At 37.0% G+C, this 23,420-nt stretch overlaps 1 protein-coding gene across 5 annotated transcripts in view; it reads right to left on the bottom strand.

The window, feature by feature from the left end:
* Positions 1 to 23,420, bottom strand: part of DMD (dystrophin) — a 4,487,195-nt gene that overhangs the window by 1,062,594 nt on the left and 3,401,181 nt on the right. For 4 of the 5 annotated variants that reach the window (XM_053707595.1, XM_053707596.1, XM_053707594.1 and 1 more), the window contains exon 1: positions 21,196 to 21,381. The exons of the other annotated variant lie outside the window; for it this stretch is intronic. In XM_053707595.1, the coding sequence (XP_053563570.1) occupies positions 21,196 to 21,300 (105 nt within the window). In that variant the 5' untranslated portion in view covers positions 21,301 to 21,381. Of the gene's footprint in view, positions 1 to 21,195; positions 21,382 to 23,420 lie in introns of those variants that run through there. 5 annotated transcript variants of the gene reach the window in all.

Raw genomic sequence — 23,420 nt, 5'->3', positions numbered from 1 at the left:
GTTAATTCCGGACGTTTTTCCAGTTCCTGATGCTATCTCAGATGTGATTGCTAGAGAATGGGATAGTCTGGGTACTTCATTTACTCCTTCTCCAAGGTTTCAGAAATTGTACCCAGTGACAGATCATAATACATATAGCATTGTTAAACTTCTTCAACACGCTAATAACTTTGTCTGTGATGCCATTTTTGATATCATTAGAGTTGATGTCCAGTATATGTCTTTAGCTATTTTAGCTAGACGAGCTTTATGGCTTAAATCCTGGAATGTAGATATGACTTCTAAGTCAACTTTGCTTTCTCTCTCTTTCCAAGGTAATAAGTTGTTTGGTTCTCAGTTGGATTCTATAATTTCAACTGTTACTGGAGGGAAGGGTGCCTTTTTGCCTCAGGGAAAAAAATCTAAAGGTAATTTCAGGGCTGCTAATCGTTTTCGTTCCTTTCGTCAGGAGGAGCAGAAGCACGATCCTTCCACTAAAAGAAAGGTTTCCGGTAGGAAACCTAATCCAGTCTGGAATAAATCTAAGCCTTCCAGAAAGTCAAAACCAGCCCCTAAATCCGCATGAAGGTGCGACCCTCATTCCAGCACAGCTGGTAGGGGGCAGGTTACGTTTTTCAAAGATGTTTGGATCAATTCGGTTCACAATCTTTAGATTCAGAACCTTGTTTCGCAAGGGTACAGAATAGGTTTCAAAATAAGACCGCCTGTGAGAAGATTCTTTCTCTCACGCATTCCAGTCAATCCAGTGAAGGCTCAGGCGTTTCTGAAATGTGTTTCAGACCTAGAGTTAGCTGGGGTAATTATACCAGTTCCAGTTCTGGAACAGGGTCTGGGGTTTTATTCAAATATATTCATCGTACCAAAGAAAGAGAATTCTTTCAGACCGGTTCTGGATCTAAAAATATTGAATCGTTATGTAAGGATACCTACATTCAAAATGGTGAGTATAAGAACTATTCTGCCTTTTGTTCAGCAAGGGCATTATATGTCTACAATAGATTTACAGGATGCATACCTGCATATTCCAATTCATCCAGATCACTATCAGTTTCTGAGATTCTCTTTTCTAGACAAGCATTACCAGTTTATTGCTCTTCCATTTGGTCTAGCAACAGCGCCAAGGATCTTTTCGAAGGTTCTCGGTGCCCTTCTCTCTGTAATCAGAGAACAGGGTATTGCGGTATTTCCTTATTTGGACGATATCTTGGTACTTGCTCAGTCTTCCCGTTCTGCAGAATCTCATACGAATCAACTTGTGTTGTTTCTTCAAAGACATGGTTGGAGGATCAATTTGCCAAAGAGTTCCTTGATTCCTCAGACAAGGGTAACCTTGTCTGACAGAAAAGAGACGTCTGAAATTGGTTTCAGCCTGTCGAAACCTTCAGTCTCAATTGTTCCCTTTGGTAGCATTATGCATGGAGATTTTAGGTCTCATGACTGCTGCATCGGACGCGATCTCTTTTGCTCGTTTTCACACAAGACCACTCCAGCTTTGTATGCTGAACCAGTGGTGCAGGGATTATACAAGGATATCACAAATAATATCCTTAAATCACAATGTTCGATCATCTCTAACTTGGTGGATGGATCACCATCGTTTAATTCAAGGGGCCTCTTTCGTTTGTCCAACCTGGACTGTGATCTCAACAGATGCGAGTCTATCAGGTTGGGGAGCTGTTTGGGGATCTCTGACAGTGCAAGGGGTTTGGAAATCTCAGGAGGCGAGATTGCCAATCAACATTTTGGAACTCCGTGCGATTTTCAGAGCTCTTCAGTTCTGGCCTCTTCTGAAGATTGAATCGTTTATTTGTTTTCAGACAGACAATGTCACGACCATGGCATATGTCAATCATCAAGGGGGGACTCACAGTCCTCAAGCTATGAAAGAAGTATCTCGAATACTTGTTTGGGCGGAATCCAGCTCCTGTCTAGTTTCTGCAGTTCACATCCCAGGTGTAGACAATTGGGAAGCGGATTATCTCAGTCGCCAGACGTTACATCCGGGCGAATGGTCTCTTCACCCCAAGGTATTTCTTCAGATTGTTCAAATCTGGGGACTTCAAGAAATAGATCTGATGGCCTCTCATCTGAACAAGAAACTTCCCAGGTATCTGTCCAGATCCCGGGATCCTCAGGCGGAAGCAGTGGATGCGTTGTCAATTCCTTGGAATTATCATCCTGCCTATATCTTTCCGCCTCTAGTTCTTCTTCCGAAAGTAATTTCCAAAATTCTAATGGAGCGCTCATTTGTACTGCTGGTAGCTCCAGCATGGCCACACAGGTTTTGGTTTGTGGATCTCGTTCGGATGGCCAGTTCCGTTAAGGCCAGACCTTCTATCTCAAGGCCCTTTTTTCCATTAGGATCTCAAATCATTAAATTTGAAGGTATGGAGATTGAACGCTTAATTCTTAGTCATAGAGGTTTCTCTTACTCAGTGATTAATACTATGTTACAGGCTCGAAAATCTGTCTCTAGAAAGATTTATTATCGAGTTTGGAAGACTTACATCTCTTGGTGTTCTTCTCATAAATTCTCCTAGCATTCTTTCAGAATTCCTAGAATTTTACACTTTCTTCAGGATGGTTTGGATAAAGGTTTGTCTGCAAGTACTTTGAAAGGACAAATTTCTGCTCTTTCTGTTCTTTTTCACAGAAAGATTGCTAATCTTCCTGATATTCATTGCTTTGTACAGGCTTTGGTCCGTATCAAACCTGTTATTAAACCAATCTCTCCTCCTTGGAGTCTTAATTTGGTTTTGACAGCTTTACAGGCTCCTCCTTTTGAGCCTATGCATTCTCTGGACATTAAATTACTTTCTTGGAAAGTACTGTTCCTTTTGGCTATCTCTTCTGCTAGAAGAGTTTCTGAATTATCTGCTCTTTCTTGTGAATCTCCTTTTCTGATTTTTCATCAGGATAAGGCGGTGTTGCGGACTTCTTTTCAATTTTTGCCTAAGGTTGTGAATTCTAACAACATTAGTAGAGAAATTGTTGTCCCTTCATTATGTCCTAATCCTAAGAAGGAAAGATTGTTACATTCTTTGGATGTAGTTAGAGCTTTGAAATATTATGGTGAAGCTACTAAAGATTTTAGAAAGACTTCTAGTCTATTTGTTGTTTTTTCTGGTCCCAGGAAAGGTCAGAAAGCTTCTGCCATTTCTTTGGCGTCTTGGTTAAAGTCTTTGATTCATCATGCTTACGTGGAGTCGGGTAAGTCTCCGCCTCAAAGAATTACGGCTCATTCTACTAGGTCAGTTTCTACTTCCTGGGCTTTTAGGAATGAAGCTTCTTTTGATCAGATTTGCAAAGCAGCGACTTGGTCTTCTTTGCATACTTTTACTAAATTCTACCATTTTGATGTGTTTTCTTCTTCTGAAGCAGTTTTTGGTAGAAAAGTACTTCAGGCAGCTGTTTCTGTTTGATTCGTCTGCTTATAATTTCAGTTTTTTTCATTATAAAGATTAAAACTTGATTTGGGTTGTGGATTATTTTTTCAGCGGAATTGGCTGTCTTTATTTTATCCCTCCCTCTTTAGTGACTCTTGCGTGGAAGTTCCACATCTTGGGTATCTGCTATCCCATTCGTCACTAGCTTATGGACTCTTGCTAATTACATGAAAGAAAACATAATTTATGTAAGAACTTACCTGATAAATTCATTTCTTTCATATTAGCAAGAGTCCATGAGACCCACCCTTTTTTGTGGTGGTTATGATTTTTTTGTATAAAGCACAATTACAGGGAGTGCAGAATTATTAGGCAAGTTGTATTTTTGAGGATTCATTTTATTATTGAACAACAACCATGTTCTCAATGAACCCAAAAAACTCATTAATATCAAAGCTGAATAGTTTTGGAAGTAGTTTTTAGTTTGTTTTTAGTTATAGCTATTTTAGGGGGATATCTGTGTGTGCAGGTGACTATTACTGTGCATAATTATTAGGCAACTTAACAAAAAACAAATATATACCGGTTTCAATTATTCATTTTTTCCAGTGAAACCAATATAACATCTCAACAGTCACAAATATACATTTCTGACATTCAAAAACAAAACAAAAACAAATCAGTGACCAATATAGCCACCTTTCTTTGCAAGGACACTCAAAAGCCTGCCGTCCATGGATTCTGTCAGTGTTTTGATCTGTTCACCATCAACATTGCATGCAGCAGCAACCACAGCCTCCCAGACACTGTTCAGAGAGGTGTACTGTTTTCCCTCCTTGTAAATCTCACATTTGATGATGGACCACAGGTTCTCAATGGGGTTCAGATCAGGTGAACAAGGAGGCCATGTCATTAGATTTTCTTCTTTTATACCCTTTCTTGCCAGCCACGCTGTGGAGTACTTGGACGCATGTGATGGAGCATTGTCCTGCATGAAAATCATGTTTTTCTTGAAGGATGCAGACTTCTTCCTGTACCACTGCTTGAAGAAGGTGTCTTCCAGAAACTGGCAGTAGGACTGGGAGTTGAGCTTGACTCCATCCTCAACCCGAAAAGGCCCCACAAGCTCATCTTTGATGATACCAGCCCAAACCAGTACTCCACCTCCACCTTGCTGGCGTCTGAGTCGGACTGGAGCTCTCTGCCCTTTACCAATCCAGCCACGGGCCCATTCATCTGGCCCATCAAGACTCACTCTCATTTCATCAGTCCATAAAACCTTAGAAAAATCAGTCTTGAGATATTTCTTGGCCCAGTCTTGATGTTTCAGCTTGTGTGTCTTGTTCAGTGGTGGTCGTCTTTCAGCCTTTCTTACCTTGGCCATGTGCTTTGTGCTTTTGGGCACTCCAGTGATGTTGCAGCTCTGAAATATGGCCAAACTGGTGGCAAGTGGCATCTTGGCAGCTGCACACTTGACTTTTCTCAGTTCATGGGCAGTTATTTTGCGCCTTGGTTTTTCCACACGCTTCTTGCGACCCTGTTGACTATTTTGAATGAAACGCTTGATTGTTCGATGATCACGCTTCAGAAGCTTTGCAATTTTAAGAGTGCTGCATCCCTCTGCAAGATATCTCACTATTTTTGACTTTTCTGAGCCTGTCAAGTCCTTCTTTTGACCCATTTGACCCAAAGGAAAGGAAGTTGCCTAATAATTATGCACACCTGATATAGGGTGTTGATGTCATTAGACCACACCCCTTCTCATTACAGAGATGCACATCACCTAATATGCTTAATTGGTAGTAGGCTTTCGAGCCTATACAGCTTGGAGTAAGACAACATGCATAAAGAGGATGATGTGGTCAAAATACTCATTTGCCTAATAATTCTGCACTCCCTGTATTCCAATTCCTTATTTTTGATGCTTTCGCTCCTTTCTTATCACCCCACTTCTTGGCTATTCGTTAAACTGAATTGTGGGTGCATTTTAAGGCATTTGGGAAACTTTGCCCCTCCTGGTAGGAATGTATATCCCATACGTCACTAGCTCATGGACTCTTGCTAATATGAAAGAAATGAATTTATCAGGTAAGTTCTTACATAAATTATGTTTTTTTTTATCACTTTCTATACACACTGATGCTTCTTTATATTATCTCTGTCTGTATACCAAAGACCAGTACTTACAGAGAACAATTGAAAATTAACATTTTATTACTTATCTCTTTGTACCTCCTATTGGGAGTATTATTTCTTCTTTACACAGATTTTCTATAGCATATACTTAAAGGGACACTCAGATCAAATTATATTTTCATGATTCAGATACACCATGTAATTTTAAACAACTTTCCAATTTACTTCCATTAAAAAAAAATGTGCACAGTCTTTTATATTTACACTTTTTGAGTCACCAGCTCCTACTGAGAATGAGCAAAAATTCATAGACTATACATATATGCATTTGTGATTGGCTGATTGCTATCACATGGTACAAGGGGAGTGGAAATATATATAGCTTTGAAATTTGTTAGAAAAAAATCTACTACTCTTTTGAAATTCAGAGTAAATGCTTTTGTATTGTCTTGTTATCTTGCATTTGTTTATTATGCAAATCTACTGTGTTTACTGGTCCTTTAAAGGGACATTGCACACTAGATTTTCCTTTACATAAAAGTTTTGTAAATGATCCATTTATATAGCCCACCTGGGAGTGTTTTTGCAAACAATGTATAGTTTTGTTTATTTTTAAATAACATTCTGCTGATTTTCAGACTCCTAACCAAGCCCCAAAGTATCAGATGTATACATGCGTTTACGGACTCCTGCTGGTCCCTGTTTGTCTAATCTGTCTTTTCATATGCAGGAAATGGTGGAGGGGAGGGAGTGTCTGCTTTCAGCCCCTTTTACTGGGTGTTCCAGCTAACCTCATCAACAGTGCTAAACTTAGTCAGTTTTTGAAAGGTTTTATACAGGATTTTTAGATCAGTATCTGTGCATATTCTTCTTTATAGTAGTGTCTATTACATAACATTATATAAAATGTGATGTACACTGTCCCTTTAAGCATAGAAACTTTCAGTATAGGTATGGATATCACAGGTAAAATCAACTGTTTGAAATGCCAAAATAAAGGTAAATGAGCTATTTGTAAACAACTTAATACACTCCAGAATATAAAACTGATCATAGGTAACAAATTAAAGGGGAAAAAACTAGGGTACACTGTCCCATTAACAATAAGCAGACAGCGCTCCCAGGTAAGACTAATAAAACAAGTCTATAGAAAAAACTTTCTACAGTCCCAATGTGTCCAAATAATATAGTATAAATATGATATAACATAATATAAAAAGTAACTTTTTGTTTAACACAAGGAAAAATTGAAAGTCATGACAATCCGGCATGCCGGATGATCCATGGGTGCAAACCAAACTTTTCTACCTTGCAGCCTGTTATCTCCGATCCTGTTGGAATGATAGTCCTAGATGCCGGATGATCCATGGGTGCTGTTTCATCCATAATGTGACCTGGAAGAAAAGTCCTAATGTCCAAACCATACTCGTTTTTTCTGCACTCCGAGCAGACTTTTTGGTCCATAACTAGTGAGGCCGGGAGTTTTTCTTTATACTCCAAGGCTACTCCTCTCACATATTCCATCCCGTAGCGGTGCCAAACTCACTGTCAATCATTTCTGATATGTTATAATCTTGACGTAGTTACTAATAACTACATTTATATTCCTACATGGTACGCAAGTGGTTACAAACTTTCTGGCGGCTAAACTGTTATAAAAAGTATCGTTCAATTGGTCTTAATATATTTAACAGGTAAAGTTTACTTTATCTGCTATTATTATAATAATTTATTAAAGAACAAACCCAGTCTATACTAAAATAAAATCAATTCATAAGTCTATTCTGCAATTAAAGTTACACCACAAACAATCGCCTAGATTACGAGTTTGGCGTAAGCCTTAAAAAGCAGCGTTGAGCGGTCACAACGCTGCTTTTTAACACCCGCTGGTATTACGAGTCTGACAGGTACAGGTGTACCGCTCACTTTTCTTCCGTGACTCGAGGCTACCACAAATCCCCTTACGTCAATTGTGTATCCTATCTTTTTAATGGGATTTGCTTAACGCTGGTATTACGAGTCTTGGAAGAAGTGAGCGATAGACCCTCTCCTGTCCAGACTCCTACCGCATTTAAAAGTCAGTAGTTAAGAGTTTTATGGTCTAACGCCGGAGCATAAAGCTCTTAACTAAAGTGCTAACAAGTAAACTAACACCCATAAACTACCTATTAACCCCTAAACCGAGGCCCCCCCACCTTCGCAAATACTAAAATAAATATTTTAACCCCTAATCTGCCGACCGGACATCGCCGCCACCTATATTACACCTATGAACCCCTAATCTTCTGCCCCCAACGTCGCCGCCATCTACCTACAATTATTAACCCCTAATCTGCTGACCGGACATTGCCGCCACTTTAATAAATGTATTAAACCCTAAACCTAAGTCTAACCCTAAGTCTAACCCCCCCTAACTTAAATATAATTTAAATTTAACGAAATTAATTTAACATAATTAAATAAATTATTCGTATTTAAAACTAAATAATTACCGATAAAATAAACCCTAAGCTAGCTACAATATAACTAATAGTTACATTGTAGCTAGCTTATGATTTATTTTTATTTTACAGGCAACTTTGTATTTATTTTAACTAGGTACAATAGTTATTAAATAGTTATTAACTGTTTAATAACTACCTAGCTAAAATAAGTACAAAATTACCTGTAAAATAAATCCTAACCTAAGTTACAATTACACCTAACACTACACTATCATTAAACTAATTACCTAAACTACCTACAATTAATTACAATTAAATTAAATAAACTAAATTACGAAAAAAAACCCACTAAATTACAGAAAATAAAAAGAGAATGACAAGAATTTTAGACTAATTACACCTAATCTAATCCCCCTAATAAAATAAAAAAGCCCCCCAAAATAATAAAATTTCCCTACCCTATACTAAATTACAAATAGCCCTTAAAAGGTCTCTTTTAAATATAAAAAAAAATACAATACCCCCCCAACATTAAAACCCACCACCCACACACCCCTACTCTAAAACCCACACAATCCCCCCTTATAAAAACCTAATACTAACCCCCTGAAGATCACCCTACCTTGAGCCGTCTTCACCCAGCCGGGCACAAGGGGTCCTCCATACGATAGAAGTCTTCATCCGATCGGGGCAGAAGAGGTCCTCCAAACGGCAGAAGGCTTCATCCAGACAGCATCTTCTATCTTCATCCTTCCGGAGCGGAGTGGGTCCATCTTCAATCCAGCTGACGGGGAGCATCCTCTTCAAACAAAGTCCTAATGAAGAATGAAGGTTCCTTTAAATGATGTCATCCAAGATGGCATCCCTTGAATTCCGATTGGCTGATAGAATCCTATCAGCCAATCGGAATTAAGGTAGGACAAATCCTATTGGCTGATGCATACAGCCAATAGGATTGACCTCGCATTCTATTGGCTGATTGGAACAGCCAATAGAATGCAAGGTCAATCCTATTGGCTGTTCCAATCAGCCAATAGAATGCGAGGTCAATCCTATTGGCTGATTGCATTTTAGCTGGAAGGATGAAGTTAGAAGATGCCGCCTGGATGAAGCCTTCTGCCGTCTGGAGGACCTCTTCTGCCCCGATCGGATGAAGACTTCGGACCCTCTGGAGGACCACTTTTGCCCGGCTGGGTGAAGACGGCTCAAGGTAGGGTGATCTTCAGGGGGTTAGTGTTAGGTTTTATAAGGGCCGATTGGGTGGGTTTTAGAGTAGGGGTGTGTGGGTGGTGGGCTGTAATGTTGGGGGGGTATTGCATTATTTTTTAACAGGTAAAAGAGCTTATTACTTTGGGTCAATGCACTGCAAAAGGCCCTTTTAAGGGCTATTTGTAATTTAGTATAGGGTAGGGAAATTCTATTATTTTGGGGAGCTTTTTTATTTTATTAGGGGGATTAGATTAGGTGTAATTAGTTTAAAATTCGTGTAATTCTTTTTTTATTTTCTGTAATTTAGTGTTTTTTTTAATAATTTAGTTTATTTAATTTAATTGTAATTAATTGTAGGTAGTTTAGGTAATTAGTTTAATGATAGTGTAGTGTTAGGTGTAATTGTAACTTAGGTTAGGATTTATTTTACAGGTAATTTTGTACTTATTTTAGCTAGGTAGTTATTAAATAGTTAATAACTATTTAATAACTATTGTACCTAGTTAAAATAAATACAAAGTTGCCTGTAAAATAAAAATAAACCCTAAGCTAGCTACAATGTAACTATTAGTTTTATTGTAGCTAGCTTAGGGTTTATTTTATTGGTAAGTATTAAGTTTTAAATAGGAATAATTTATTTAATTATGTTAAATTAATTTTGTTTAATTTAAATTATATTTAAGTTTGGGGCGTGTTAGCGTTAGGGTTAGACTTAGGTTTAGGGGTTAATAACTTTATTATAGTGGCGGCGACGTTGGCAGCGGCAGATTAGGGGTTAATTAATTTAATATAGTTGCGGCGCCATTGGGGGGGGCAGATTAGGGGTTAATAACTCTAATATAGGTGTCGGCAATGTTGGGGGCAGCAGATTAGGGGTTTTTAAGTATAATGTAGGTGGCGGCGGTGTCCGGAGTGGCAGATTAGGGGTTAATAGTATAATGCAGGTGGCGACAATGTTGGGGGTGGCAGATTAGGGGTTAATAAGTGTAAGATTAGGGGTGTTTAGACTTGGGGTTCATGTTAGGGTGTTAGGAAACAATGGGGCTGCGTTAGGAGCTGAACGCTGCTTTTTTTTTTTTCAGTCAGCTCAGCCCCATTGTTTCCTATGGGGAAATCGTGCACGAGCACGTTTTGCCAGCTTACCGCTACCGTAAGCAACGCTGGTATCGAGGTGAGATGTGGAGCAAAATTTTGCTCAACCCTCACTTTTCTAAAGCTAACGCAGGCTTGCAGAAAACTTGTAATACCAGCGTTGGCTTAAGGGAGCGGTAAGAAAAAAAGGAGCGTTAGCACCGCAAGCCTTTCCGGCAAAAACTCTTAATCTAGCCGAATGAATTTGTAGTAATAAAAAAGATAAAAACAAGAATAAATTTAACAAATGACCCTCAATTAACCCCTATTCTTTATATCATACACAGTTGAAAGTCTATATCCACATTCAAATTTCTTAAGGCACAAACTATTTAAAACATGAATTCATAGCAATTGTGTTAAATTATTCTTAATAGGTGGCAAAGATTTCAATTTAGAAGGGGGTAAAATATTTTTTTAATTTCTATTTTTTCTAGAGATGACTTGTGGGTCATCCCCAATGGGCCCAATAATATTGTGTCTGCCCTCAGGCTCCTCCAATAATTCTTCTAGATATTCTTAATCTGATTGGCCCCTATATTATAAGTAGTAATACATTTTACTCCTGGATTATTCCCTTTCTTTATTGATTTTATACAAGAGGAGGGTTCAAGAAGTTGGTCCTGTGGCACAGTTAAAGGGCCACTAAACCCAAAATCTTTCTTTCATGATTCAGAAAGAGAATACAAATTTAAACCACATTACAATTTACTTCTATTATGTATTTTGCTTCATTTTTTAGATATCCTTAGATGAAGAAAAAGCAATGCACATGGGTGAGCCAATCACACAAGGCTTCTATGTGCAGCAACCAATCAGCAGCTACTGAGCATATCTAGATATGCTTTTCAGTAAAGAATATCAAGAGAATAAAGCAAATGAGATAATAGAAGTAAATTAGAAAGATGTTTAAAATTGCATTCTCTTTCTAAATCATGAAAGAAAAAATGTGGGTTTCATGTCCCTTTAAGCTTTTACTGCTTGCACTTTCTACAAGTATAGAATCATATCCCTTTTGTATACATTTTTGCTGTAATACCTCTGCTTCAATTTGGAAATGTAGTCATGCTGTATAATTTGTTATGTAAGTTTATGCTAATAAGCATGGCTGGTATTTTATTCCCAAGAAAATTGGCAACCCTATCAACAACACTAAACTAGATTGACAAGAGAATACAATATTTATTTCTTTATGTGAATAGGCCTTGACAAAATAACCAAACTGACTGGTTAGTCTTATAGGTTAATGGACCATAAGTTATGGACCACATTCATTATGTTATTCTCCTTATAAGTAAATGCATTGTATAGGTAAATAAACCATGGAATGAAAAAAGTCAAGAAAAAGCTCTATGACCGGTAAAAACACACAAAAATGTGGTAGCTAAAAGGAACACAAAATACCTCATGCACCTCCCTCTGAAGTAGAGTTTCTGCACATTTGCAAATACGTCAGAACTGGAATGATTTTAAAGGGACATTATACACATGTTTTTCTTTGCATAAATGTTTTGTAGATGACTGTTTATATAGCCCATCTGAGTGTGTTTTTGTAAAAATGTAAAGTTTTGCTTATTTTTAAATAAAATTGTGCTGATTTTCAGACTCCTAACCAAACCCCAAAGTTTTAGATGTATATTGATGCACACAGACTTCAGACTGCTTCTGTTTGTATAATGGGTAGTGATGTTGCAAATAGTTCGCCGGCGAATAGTTCCCAGCGAACATAGCTTGTTCGCGTTCGCCGCGGCGGGCGAACATATGCAATGTTCGATCTGCCCCCTATTAGTTGTCATTGAGTAAACTTTGACCCTGTACCTCACAGTCAGAAGACACATTCCAGCCAATCAGCGGCAGACCCTCCCTCCCTCCCAGACCCTCCCACCTCCTGGACAGCATCCATTTTAGATTCATTCGGAAGCTGTATTCTTAGTGAGAGGAGGGACAGTGTAGCTGCTGCTGATTTAATATGGAAATCGATAGCTAGGCTAGTGTATTCAGTGTCCACTACAGTCCTGAAGGACTCATCTGATCTCTGCTGTAAGGACATCACCCCAAAAAGCCCTTTTTAGGGCTAGAACATCAGTCTGCTTTTTTTTTTTTTTTTCCCTGTGTAATCTAATTGCAGCCTGCCTGCCAGCTCAGGCTCACAGCGTATACTGTGCCCACTTGCCCAGTGCCACCACTCATATCTGGTGTAACAGTAGTGTACATTAAAAAAAACAACACTTTTTTGACTGTGAAATAATAGCAGACAGCTGCCAGTACCCAAGATGGCCGCCAATAAAGCAGATTGGGAGGGTTAGAGAGCTGTTTTGGGGGGATCAGGGAGGTTGGGGGCTAAGGGGGGATGGTACACCACAGAATATGTAAATATGCTAAAAAAAAATTAAAAAAATTCAAAAACCTTTTATTTTAGTACTGGCAGACTTTCTGCCAGTACTTAAGATGGCGGGGACAATTGTGGGGTGGGGGAGGGAAGGGAGCTGTTTGGGAGGGATCAGGGGGTCTGATGTGTCAGGTGGGAGGCTGATCTCTACACTAAAGCTAAAATTAACCCTGCAAGCTCCCTACAAACTACCTAATTAACCCCTTCACTGTTAGCCATAATACACGTGTGATGCGCAGCAGCATTTAACGGCCTTCTAATTACCAGAAAGCAACGCCAAAGTCATATATGTCTGCTATTTCTGAACAAAGGGGATCCCAGAGAAGCATTTACAACTATTTGTGCCATAATTGCACAAGCTGTTTGTAAATAATTTCAGTGAGAAACCTAAAATTGCGAAAAAATTTAAGTTTTTTTTAAATTTGATCGCATTTGGCGGTGAAATGGTGGCATGAAATATACCAAAATGGGCCTAGATCAATACTTTGGGTTGTCTATTACACTATACTTAAGCTAAAATTAACTCTACAAGCTCCCTACATGCTCCCTAATTAACCCCTTCACTGCTGGGCATAAAACACGTGTGGTGCGCAGTGGCATTTAGCAGCCTTCTAATTACCAAAAAGCAATGCCAAAGCCATATAAGTCTGCTATTTCTGAACAAAGGGGATCCCAGAGAAGCATTTAAAATCATTTATGCCATAGTTACATAAGTTGTTTGTAAATAATTTCTGTAAGAAACCTAAAGTTTGTGAAAAAGTGAACAATTTTTTTTATTTGATCACATTTGGCGGTTAAATGGTGGCATGAAATATATCAAAATGGGACTAGATCAATACTTTGGGATGTCTTCTAAAAAAAAATATACATTTCAAGGGATATTCAGGTATTCCTGACAGATATCAGGGTTCCAATGTAACTAGCGCTCATTTTGAAAAAAAGTGGTTTTGAAATAGCAAAGTGCTTCTTGTATTTATTTCCCTATAACTTGCCAAAAAAGCAAAGAACATATTAACATTGGGTATTTATAAACTCAGGACAAAATTTAGAAACTATTTAGCATGGTTGTTTTTTGGTGGTTGTTTTTCCATTTTTTCCTCATATTTTATAATGTTAGGTTATTTATGCCCTTTATGGATTAAAACCAGACTCTGCATCAACTATGTAATTTTCCATGGGAGTTTTGCCATGGATCCCCTCCGGCATGCCACAGTCCAGGTGTTAGTCCCCTTGAAACAACTTTTCCATCACTATTGTGGCCAGAAAGAGTCCCTGTGGGTTTTAAAATTCGCCTGCCTATTGAAGTCTATGGCAGTTCGCCCGGTTCACCCGTTTGCGAACATTTGTGGAAGTTCACGTTCGCGAACCCAAATTTTTATGTTCGCAACATCACTAATAATGGGTCTTTTCATATGCAGGGTAGGGGGGAAGGTTCTGCTATTAGCTCCTTTCAGTGGGTGTCCCAGGCTTATCTCATTAACAGTGTTAAATTGGGAGCTTCTAAGTAAGTTTTTAAAAGGTCTTACACTGGATTTTTATATCTGTTTCTGTGCATATTATTCTTTATAGTAGTGTCTATTACATGGAATTAGATGAATATTGCCGTATACTGCCCCTTTAATAACAGATTTCAACATTGCAGCACCCAAGACTACAGAGAAGTGGGGAGTAAATTCAATACAAGGCTTCTAAAAAGTACAATAGTGTTTAATGTCCCTTTAAATATATGCAAATGAAAGGATTTCTTTATGCAATCTGCTTTTGGGGTTCTGTTGTAACAAATAACAATTTATATAACAGTAGAGAGAGTAGGATAAAATATAATTTTCATTGTATTGGAAGATTTTGTTTGCAGAGTTTCTGTGGGTTTTATAGATAAAAATAGCCCAGGATAAATTAGACATTTGATGTAGAAAATATTTTAACATTTCCATTTTGTACTTATTCTCTAACATTTACACATATTTTTCTCACAATCATTATGTAAATGATGTTAGCAATTAACAGGGGGAAAAAAACAGAGGAACAGAGGTGGAAAACTAATTCCATTTCATACTTAGGTCAAAAGTAATTCCTTATCTACAATATTATGAATGCTTCTTAAATAGACGGAATAATTAGCATGCTTATATAATGTCAAATATACAATTCCACGTCAACTTCCTTGTCCTTACTAAAAATCTGAATACCATTTTATACAAAAAAAATTCAATCAGTTGGAATGCAACATGTCTTATGCAAATCTATGCATGAAAAATAAAGTCAAGAATAATATCCCTATACATTTTATATAATAAACAATGGCAAGGCCTTCAGAACTATATTCTTAACTGTCCTTACATCATTGTATTCTTCTGAAATTATCTGTGTAAAATTAACACCATGTTAATGTTTATAGCAAAGCTTTTCCAGGGAATCATACAACTGTACTGAGTAAAAAAGGATAAAACAAACTACGGCCAAGTGTTCAAGTTAAAATTAACTGATAACACAACAAGTTATTTTGCTCTGTCTTATGCAAACAATAACACTTGTTTAGGAATTACAGGTTGTTGGTTATAATGTTTAACCAAAGTATTTTTATTATTTTCCAACATGAATACTTTAGTGCGCTCTATACTATCACATGCAAGCTTATTATTAACCACGGACTTGCAATTTGAACACAGAATTGCATTGGCCTATATGATTTGTCCATCAAGTTAACACAAAAAGACATGGTCTGAATTAATCCATGTGTTATTCTCTTTCATAATGAGCACTTATACAGTTTATGTCAATGCCAGATTAACTGCATCTACATTACCAAAAAAAAATCACACAATCTGACTGGTATGATACCAGACAGCAAATTAACGCCTAGATTACGAGTTTTGCGTTAGAAGCTGTGCGGTGCTAACGAGCAGTTTATTCTCACTGCTCACTTACAGACAGCGCTGGCATTACGGGTTTTTACAAACCCGGCGTTAACCGCAAAAAAAGTGCGCAAGGAGCAAAATTTTGCTCAACATCTCACCTCAATACCAGCGCTGCTTACGTTAATGGTGAGCTGGCTGAACGTGCTTGTGCACAATTTCCCCATAGGAATCAATGGGGGAGAGCCGGATGAAAAAAAAAACACCTGCAAAAAAGCAGCGTAAAGCTCCTAACGCAGCCCCATTGATTCCTATGGGGAAATAAAAGTTATGTCTACACCTAACACCCTAACATGAACCCCAAGTCTAAACACCCATAATCTTATACTTATTAACCCCTAATCAGCTGCCCCCGACACCTAAATTATAATTATTAACCACTAATCTGCCGCTCCGGACACCGCGCCTCCACCTACATTATACTATTAACCCTTAATCTGCTGCCCCCAACATCGCCGACACGTACATTATATTTATTAACCCCAAATCTGCCACCCCCAATGTCGCCGCAACCTAACTACATTTATTAACCCCTAATCTGCCGCCCACGTTGCCACCACTATAATAAAGTTATTAACCCCTAAACCTAAGTCTAACCCTAACCCCCCTAACTTAAATATAATTTAAATAAATCTAAATAAAATTACTACAATTAACTAAATAATTCCTATTTAAAACTAAATACTTACCTATAAAATAAACCCTAAGCTAGCTACAATATAACTAATAGTTACATTGTAGCTAGCTTAGGGTTTATTTTTATTTTACAGGCAACTTTGTATTTATTTTAACTAGGTACAAAGGTTATTAAATAGTTATTAACTATTTAATAACTACCTAGTTAAAATAAAGACAAATTTACCTGTAAAATAAAACCTAACCTAAGCTACAATTACACCTAACACTACACTACAATTAAATTAATTACCTAAATTAAATACAATTAATTACAATTAAATAAAATTATCTAAAGTACAACAAAAACTAACACTAAATTACACAAAATAAAGAAATTACAAGATTTCTAAACTAATTACACCTAATCTAATCCCCCTAACAAAATAAAAAGCCCCCCCCCAAAATAAAAAAGCCCTACCCTACACTAAATTACAAATAGCCCTTAAAAGGGCCTTTTGTGGGGCATTGCCCCAAAGTAATCAGCTCTTTTACCTGAAAAAAAATTACAATCCCCCAACATTAAAACCCACCACCCACACAACCAACCCTACTCTAAAACCCACCCAATCCCCCCTTAAAAAAACCTAACACTAACCCCTTGAAGATCACCTTACTGGGAGACGTCTTCACCCAACCGGGCCAAAGTCCTCAATGAAGCTGGGAGAAGTCTTCATCCAAGTTGGGCGAAGTGGTCCTCCAGACGGGAAGAAGTCTTCATCCAGACGGCATCTTCTATCTTCATCCATCCAACGCGGAGTGGGTCCATCTTCAAGACATCCGACACGGAGCATCCTCTTCTTTCCATGGCTAAACACAGAATGAAGGTTCTTTTAAATGACGTCATCCAAGATGGCGTCCCTTCAATTCCAATTAGCTGATAGAATTCTATCAGCCAATCGGAATTAAGGTAGAAAAAATCCTATTGGCTGATGCAATCAGCCAATAGGATTGAACTGGCATTCTATTGGCTGATTGGAGCAGCCAATAGAATGCCAGCTCAATCCTATTGGCTGATTGGATCAGCCAATAGGATTGAACTTTAATCCTATTGGCTGATTGCATCAGCCAATAGAATTTTTCCTACCTTAATTCAGATTGGCTGATAGAATCAGCCAATCGGAATTGAAGGGATGCCAATCATTTTTGAAGAGGATGCTCCACGTCGGATGTCTTGAAGATGGACCCGCTCCGCGCCGGATGGATGAAGATAGAAGATGCCATCTGGATGAAGACTTCTGCCCGTCTGGAGGACCACTTCACCCGGCTTGGATTAAGACTTCTCCCGGCTTCGTTGAGGACTTCGGCCCAGTTGGGTGAAGACGTCTCCCGGTAAGGTGATCCTCAGGGGGTTAGTGTTAGGTTTTTTAAGGGGGGATTGGGTGGGTTTTAGAGTAGGGTTGGTTGTGTGGGTGGTGGGATTTAATGTTGGGGGGATTGTATTTTTTTTTTTCAGGTAAAAGAGTTGATTACTTTGGGGCAATGCCCCGAAAAAAGCCCTTTTAAGGGCTATTTGTAATTTAGTGTAGGGTAGGGATTTTTTTTTATTTTGGGGGGGATTTTTTTATTTTGTTAGGGGGATTAGATTAGGTGTAATTAGTTTAAAAATCTTGTAATTTCTTTATTATTTTCTGTAATTGAGTGGGGGGGGGGTTGTACTTAAAATAAAAATAAACCCTAAGGTAGCTACAATGTAACTATTAGTTATATTGTAGCTAGCTTAGGGTTTATTTTATAGGTATTTAGTTTTAAATAGGAATAATTTAGTTAATTGTAGTAATTTTATTTAGATTTATTTAAATTATATTTAAGTTTGGGGGTGTTAGGGTTAGACTTAGGTTTAGGGGTCAATAACTTTATTATAGTGGCGGCGACGTTGGGGGCGGCAGATTAGGGGTTAATAAATTTAGGTAGGTGGCGGCGATGTTAAGGCCAGCAGATTAGGGGTTAATAATATTTAAATAGTGATTGCGATGCGGGAGTGCAGCGGTTTAGGGGTCAATATATTTATTATAGTGGCAGCAATGTCCGGTTTGGTAGATTAGGGGTTAAAATATTTATTTTAGTGTTTGCGATGTGGGGGGCCTTGGTTTAGGGGTTAATAGGTAGTTTATGGGTGTTAGTGTACTTTTTAGCACTTTAGTTAAGAGTTTTATGCTACGGCGTTGTAGTGTGAAACTCTTAACTACTGACTTTTAAAGGGCCACTGTAAGTAAATATTTTCTATGCTTGTTACTAACTAACTACCCCAAATACGCTTTTTATCAATAGCATTTCATTAACATATCTCTACCTTATATCAGAAATCTTGTCTGCAAATGTAATTGTTTTCCAAACCCACTCTGTGGGTATCCTTTGCTCTGTACCAATCCGTTTACAATACCTAGGTTTCAAAATGGCGCTTTAAACACAAAGTTATTGGTTTAAGTATTTTGAACACGCAGTGCTGAAAATAGTGGGCAGGATAACGTGACATCATCGGCGAATAAAAAATATAACTTTTAGAACGTTATGAAACTTCGTTTTGGAGAAAATATAGGTCAGTAGGTTTTAATTAATGTTTATTAACTTTAATATGTTAGTTGTTTAGCTTAAAAATTATAACAGAAAGTAATCCTTTAAATGTCTTGACAGGAGAGGGTTTACCGCTGACTTTTGGTCAGACTCATAATACCGGCGCTATGCAAGTCCCAATGAAAATATAAGATACACAATTGACATAAGTGGATTTGCGGTATTTCCGAGTCTGGACAAAAAAGTGAGCGGTACACCTGTACCTGCAAGACTCGTAATATCAGCGGGTGTTAAAAAGCAGCGTTAGGACCTCTTAACGCTGCTTTTTAAGGCTAACGCACAACTCGTAATCTAGGCCTCAGTTAGGTGGTCACAAAACTATAAAGGAGTAGATGGATAATAATAATAGATAGATATAAGATAGATAATAGATAATATATATATATATATATATATATATATATATATGATAGATAGATAGAGATAGATAGATAGATAGATAGATAGATAGATAGATAGATAGATAGATAGACACTTTTATTTCTCCATAGTTAATAATGGGAACAGCTATTCTCATTAGGAAAACAACAGAACAAGGATGACATACTTGATAACACAAATGATGCATGTGATTATTATATCTGAGATCTTATAAAACAGTTAAATGTACTTCTGCTTACATAAAGACGTGTCAGCTAATGTTGTTAGGAGCTGTGAATGCCCATTGCACAGAATGCCATGGGAGGGTGATGAAGACAGATTAACAAACCCCTGGATGCAGCACTATGCATACAAACACCTCCATTCTACTGTATCACAGGTGATGGATCATCTTCCCACCACAATGTGTTGCAGCACGAAAAAACATTTAATCTTCTCATTTTTAAGTATTAAATTAAGGAAAACTAATTTCTTGCTTCCAGAAGAAAACAATTGCCTAGAAATTGTATAATCACTAACTATGACAAATTTATTCAGCATTTGTGTTTTCTTTTTTTAGCTGATGCATCAAAGCTTAAAAACAAAATGCAGAAAACTGCTAGCCCTGTGTTTTTAGACAGAATTTCATGAAGTAAAGGGAATTTAATACATTATGCTTTATTTAATAAATTACATGAGTTTTTGCATACATTGTAATATTTCTAAAATGAGATACATATGTTGTAGTCAACTGGGTTAAAACAGATATAAGCAGAGACAATATCAAATTATATAGGCTTTGAAAGAAATATCTTTTTCTTTTTAATTATATGTCCTATTAAAGGGACAGGAAACCCAAAATTTTTCTTTTATGATTCAGATAGATCAGACAATTTTAAACAACTTTATAATTGACATCTATTATCTAATTTGTTTTATTGTTATTCTATCCTTTGTTGAAGGAGCGGCAATGTACTACTAGGAGCTTGCTGAAAGCCAATGACAAGAGGCATATATGTGCACCTATCAGTCAGCAGCTTCTGAGCCTACCTAGGTATACTTTTCCACAAAGGATAAAAAAAATGGAATAAATTAGTGTATATAAATAAATGGGAAAGTTATTTAAAATTGTATGCTCTATTTGATTAATGAAAAATGGGTTTCATGTCCCTTAACTCTAGGCTACCAAAGAAGACTGCATCATACTAAATATCAATAGGCTGCAAGACCTGTGTAAGAGAAAAGTTATAAAATAGTATTGTTTATTAACTTTCAATTTGAAGATGTAGTTTTATAGGCTACAAATCCTGCCCATAGGGGACCCTCTTTATTGGTATTACCTGTAGGGTCCCCATAACTCATTTCCCCAAGAGAAAAGTAAATATTTTTTTATCATCCTTTAATTTGCAACTTTATTCAAAGTTTCTAGAACCTTATCTTCAAAAAGAGGCAAATAACTTTGAGTTTGAAACAATATCATTGAGGCAACATGGCCCCATTTGCTAAATAGTCTATAAAAACATTAATACAACAACATTAAATATGCTTTAGTCTGAAACCCAAATCCTGCTAAAAGTTGCCTAAAATCTAGCGCTAAATATATACATATGAATAGCAGAACTGGAGCAAAATGTGGCTGCAAATTTACATTCTTGATTGTTTTTGTTTTTACATTAGCAACTTAAAATCGAATTACCTCAAAAATTGTGGCACACCTGAGCTAAAAATGGCACCACTCTAAACCAATAGTAAACCTATGTTGCTAAATATGCCAAAGTTAAATCTGTGAAATATTCAGAAGATTGAAAATAATATTTCTTATTATAGACAATTCACATCCAACGGCCCATATGTTTATGCAAAACATAATGATTTTAATGAATGTAACATTTAGTAATATACTGTATTTTTACCTTTTTCACTAACAAAGATAGATAAAGAAATGATTGTTTTTATACCACAAATAAAAGGCATACCTGCCACTGGTTCATCAGTTCTCTAAGGCCTCGTGCATCCTCTAACACTCCGTCTTTATGGGTAGCATCCTGAAGAACGTTGGCCGTTGTTTCAGCTTCTGTCATCCAGGCAAGGAACTTTTCTAAGTCCAGGTAGAACTGCTGCAGTAGTCGAAGTGCTGCTTCCAGCGCAGCATCGCGATCACTGACCCTGTACAAATGTTCCAAAGTGGTTAATTGTACAACAGATGGGGACAGAAAAATAATCAGACATATCATGAATTCAATTTAAATGACAAAGACAGACACATTTCATACAACATTAGCATTTATATAGTTGTGTTGCATTTACAGAAGAAACTTTTGAATTAAAAATATTATGGTAACTTAATTTCACTCGATTAAAAATTGTGAAAATATAAAGGATGTTTATCAGTACTTGGGTTACAGTAGAGACTAATAATTATTGTCAGCTATTGTGCAGACACCTGAACTAACTTGACCACACAAGCGTGGAGGATGTTGAGAGGAGTGATCCAGAGGAGGAACATCCCAAAAGGACTAGGACTATCCGGGAACTGTGGTAACATGGGATTTTTATCTGATGTGCCTGCATGTGATGTGTTTAATGTAAGTGCAGTAATTATCTGTGTGCGGAAGCTTTTGTATATTAATAAAACTACCTTGAGTGGGAGCTGCACTGTTGTTCTTCTCTTGCAGTGTATATTTTGAATGTGGCAGAAGGAGGGGATCTGCCTGACTCCAAACAGTACTCTGAACAAGGATTATGTAACATTGATGAACATTATACCAGACCACAAAGAAATGTGGAAGTTTCTAAAGTGAAAGTTATTGGTGACTTATTTTGACTTTTTAATTTGGTCTACATACTTAAGGTGACTTTAAGCAATATATTTTTTTAATGTTTCTTTTTTTTTATTATCACTATTTGGGTTCAATTGGATTCCAATGAATTAATTTTCTATAAATACGTGAGTGCTTTTGTTTTATTAAATAAATATATTACAATAAAGACTGATAATGATTGACAGCTATTGTGATTATAATTGTTCAAAATTGTCAATAGAACTGGTTTTCCTCTCCAACAGAATTTATTTATAGAGATTAAAAAAAGAATAAAAAAAAAAACCTAACAAATAAAAAATGTGAACATAGAACTCCAAGAATATCCTTCAGGTATGTGCCATGAGTGTTAATTATGCTACTAAAAAATTGTTGATATTTTTAGTGATTCAGTTTTGCATGAAAACTTTCAAACGAAGCAGTGTCAACCTTTATTACTTCTGCCAAAGTATGCCAGTAGTCAAAATGTTGTGCTCTCAGGCTACATTTAAAATAAATAAAACTCAATTTAGTAAAGACTACGCAGTCCACAGCAGAACCTGAAACATTCTTCCAGCAGAAAATGGCTGGAAAGAAAACAAGACTTGTAATTAGGTTGCTATTAAACAAGTGGCTGCGTGAAAGTACATTGGGGTTTAATCTAGTATATTTAAAACAGAATATCCCATAATCTAATCTACTTGTTGTAAAAAGCCTTTGCAAAACACAGTGGTGTATAATTGAGCCCTCAGAAAGGCTCCAACCTGCTAACCCTACAACAATCAGCACAGTGATAGCTTGATCAATACAGGATGTGATATAACATACACATATTAATACATAAATATATATGTATATATTCAGATACGTATATATATATATATATATATATATATATATATATATATATATATTTGCTACCCATGGCTGCGCGTTTTACCCCCTTCGTTGAGCTAGGTTCTCTGCATTTCTTAAGGCATGAGACGAGGCTCCAATTGGAGCCTATGGAAGCATGCTCTTGTGAGAAAAATGCTTCCGTGCAATTGCACCTCACTTTTAATACCAGCACACATTTGGTATTACTCAGTTGATCGCAAATATCGATTTTCCGGAAGCAATATTTTGCGCTTAACTTGTAATCTGGCCCAAAATGTTTACTTACATATTGTAAAACAACACTGCAATATACTTTTTTAATCTTATTTTTCCTCTTTTTCCTGTAATTTATTTCTGAAAATGGAGAGTTTTCCCATTTCAGAGAATTGGAAGAGGACATGGCAGTCTTCAAAAATCTTACTTTGCTACATATATGTCTCTAACTGTCCTCAGCAGGGAGATAATATGAAAAACTGCAAAACAACACGTTTACTTCAGTAACAAGTCTATATTGGCTTCTCAAAATA

This window comes from Bombina bombina, chromosome 3, assembly GCF_027579735.1.
Source record: "Bombina bombina isolate aBomBom1 chromosome 3, aBomBom1.pri, whole genome shotgun sequence".
Lineage (NCBI taxonomy): Eukaryota > Metazoa > Chordata > Amphibia > Anura > Bombinatoridae > Bombina > Bombina bombina.
The sequence above is the reverse complement of the archived record's forward strand: the minus strand, read 5'-3'. Positions and strand labels throughout refer to the sequence as shown.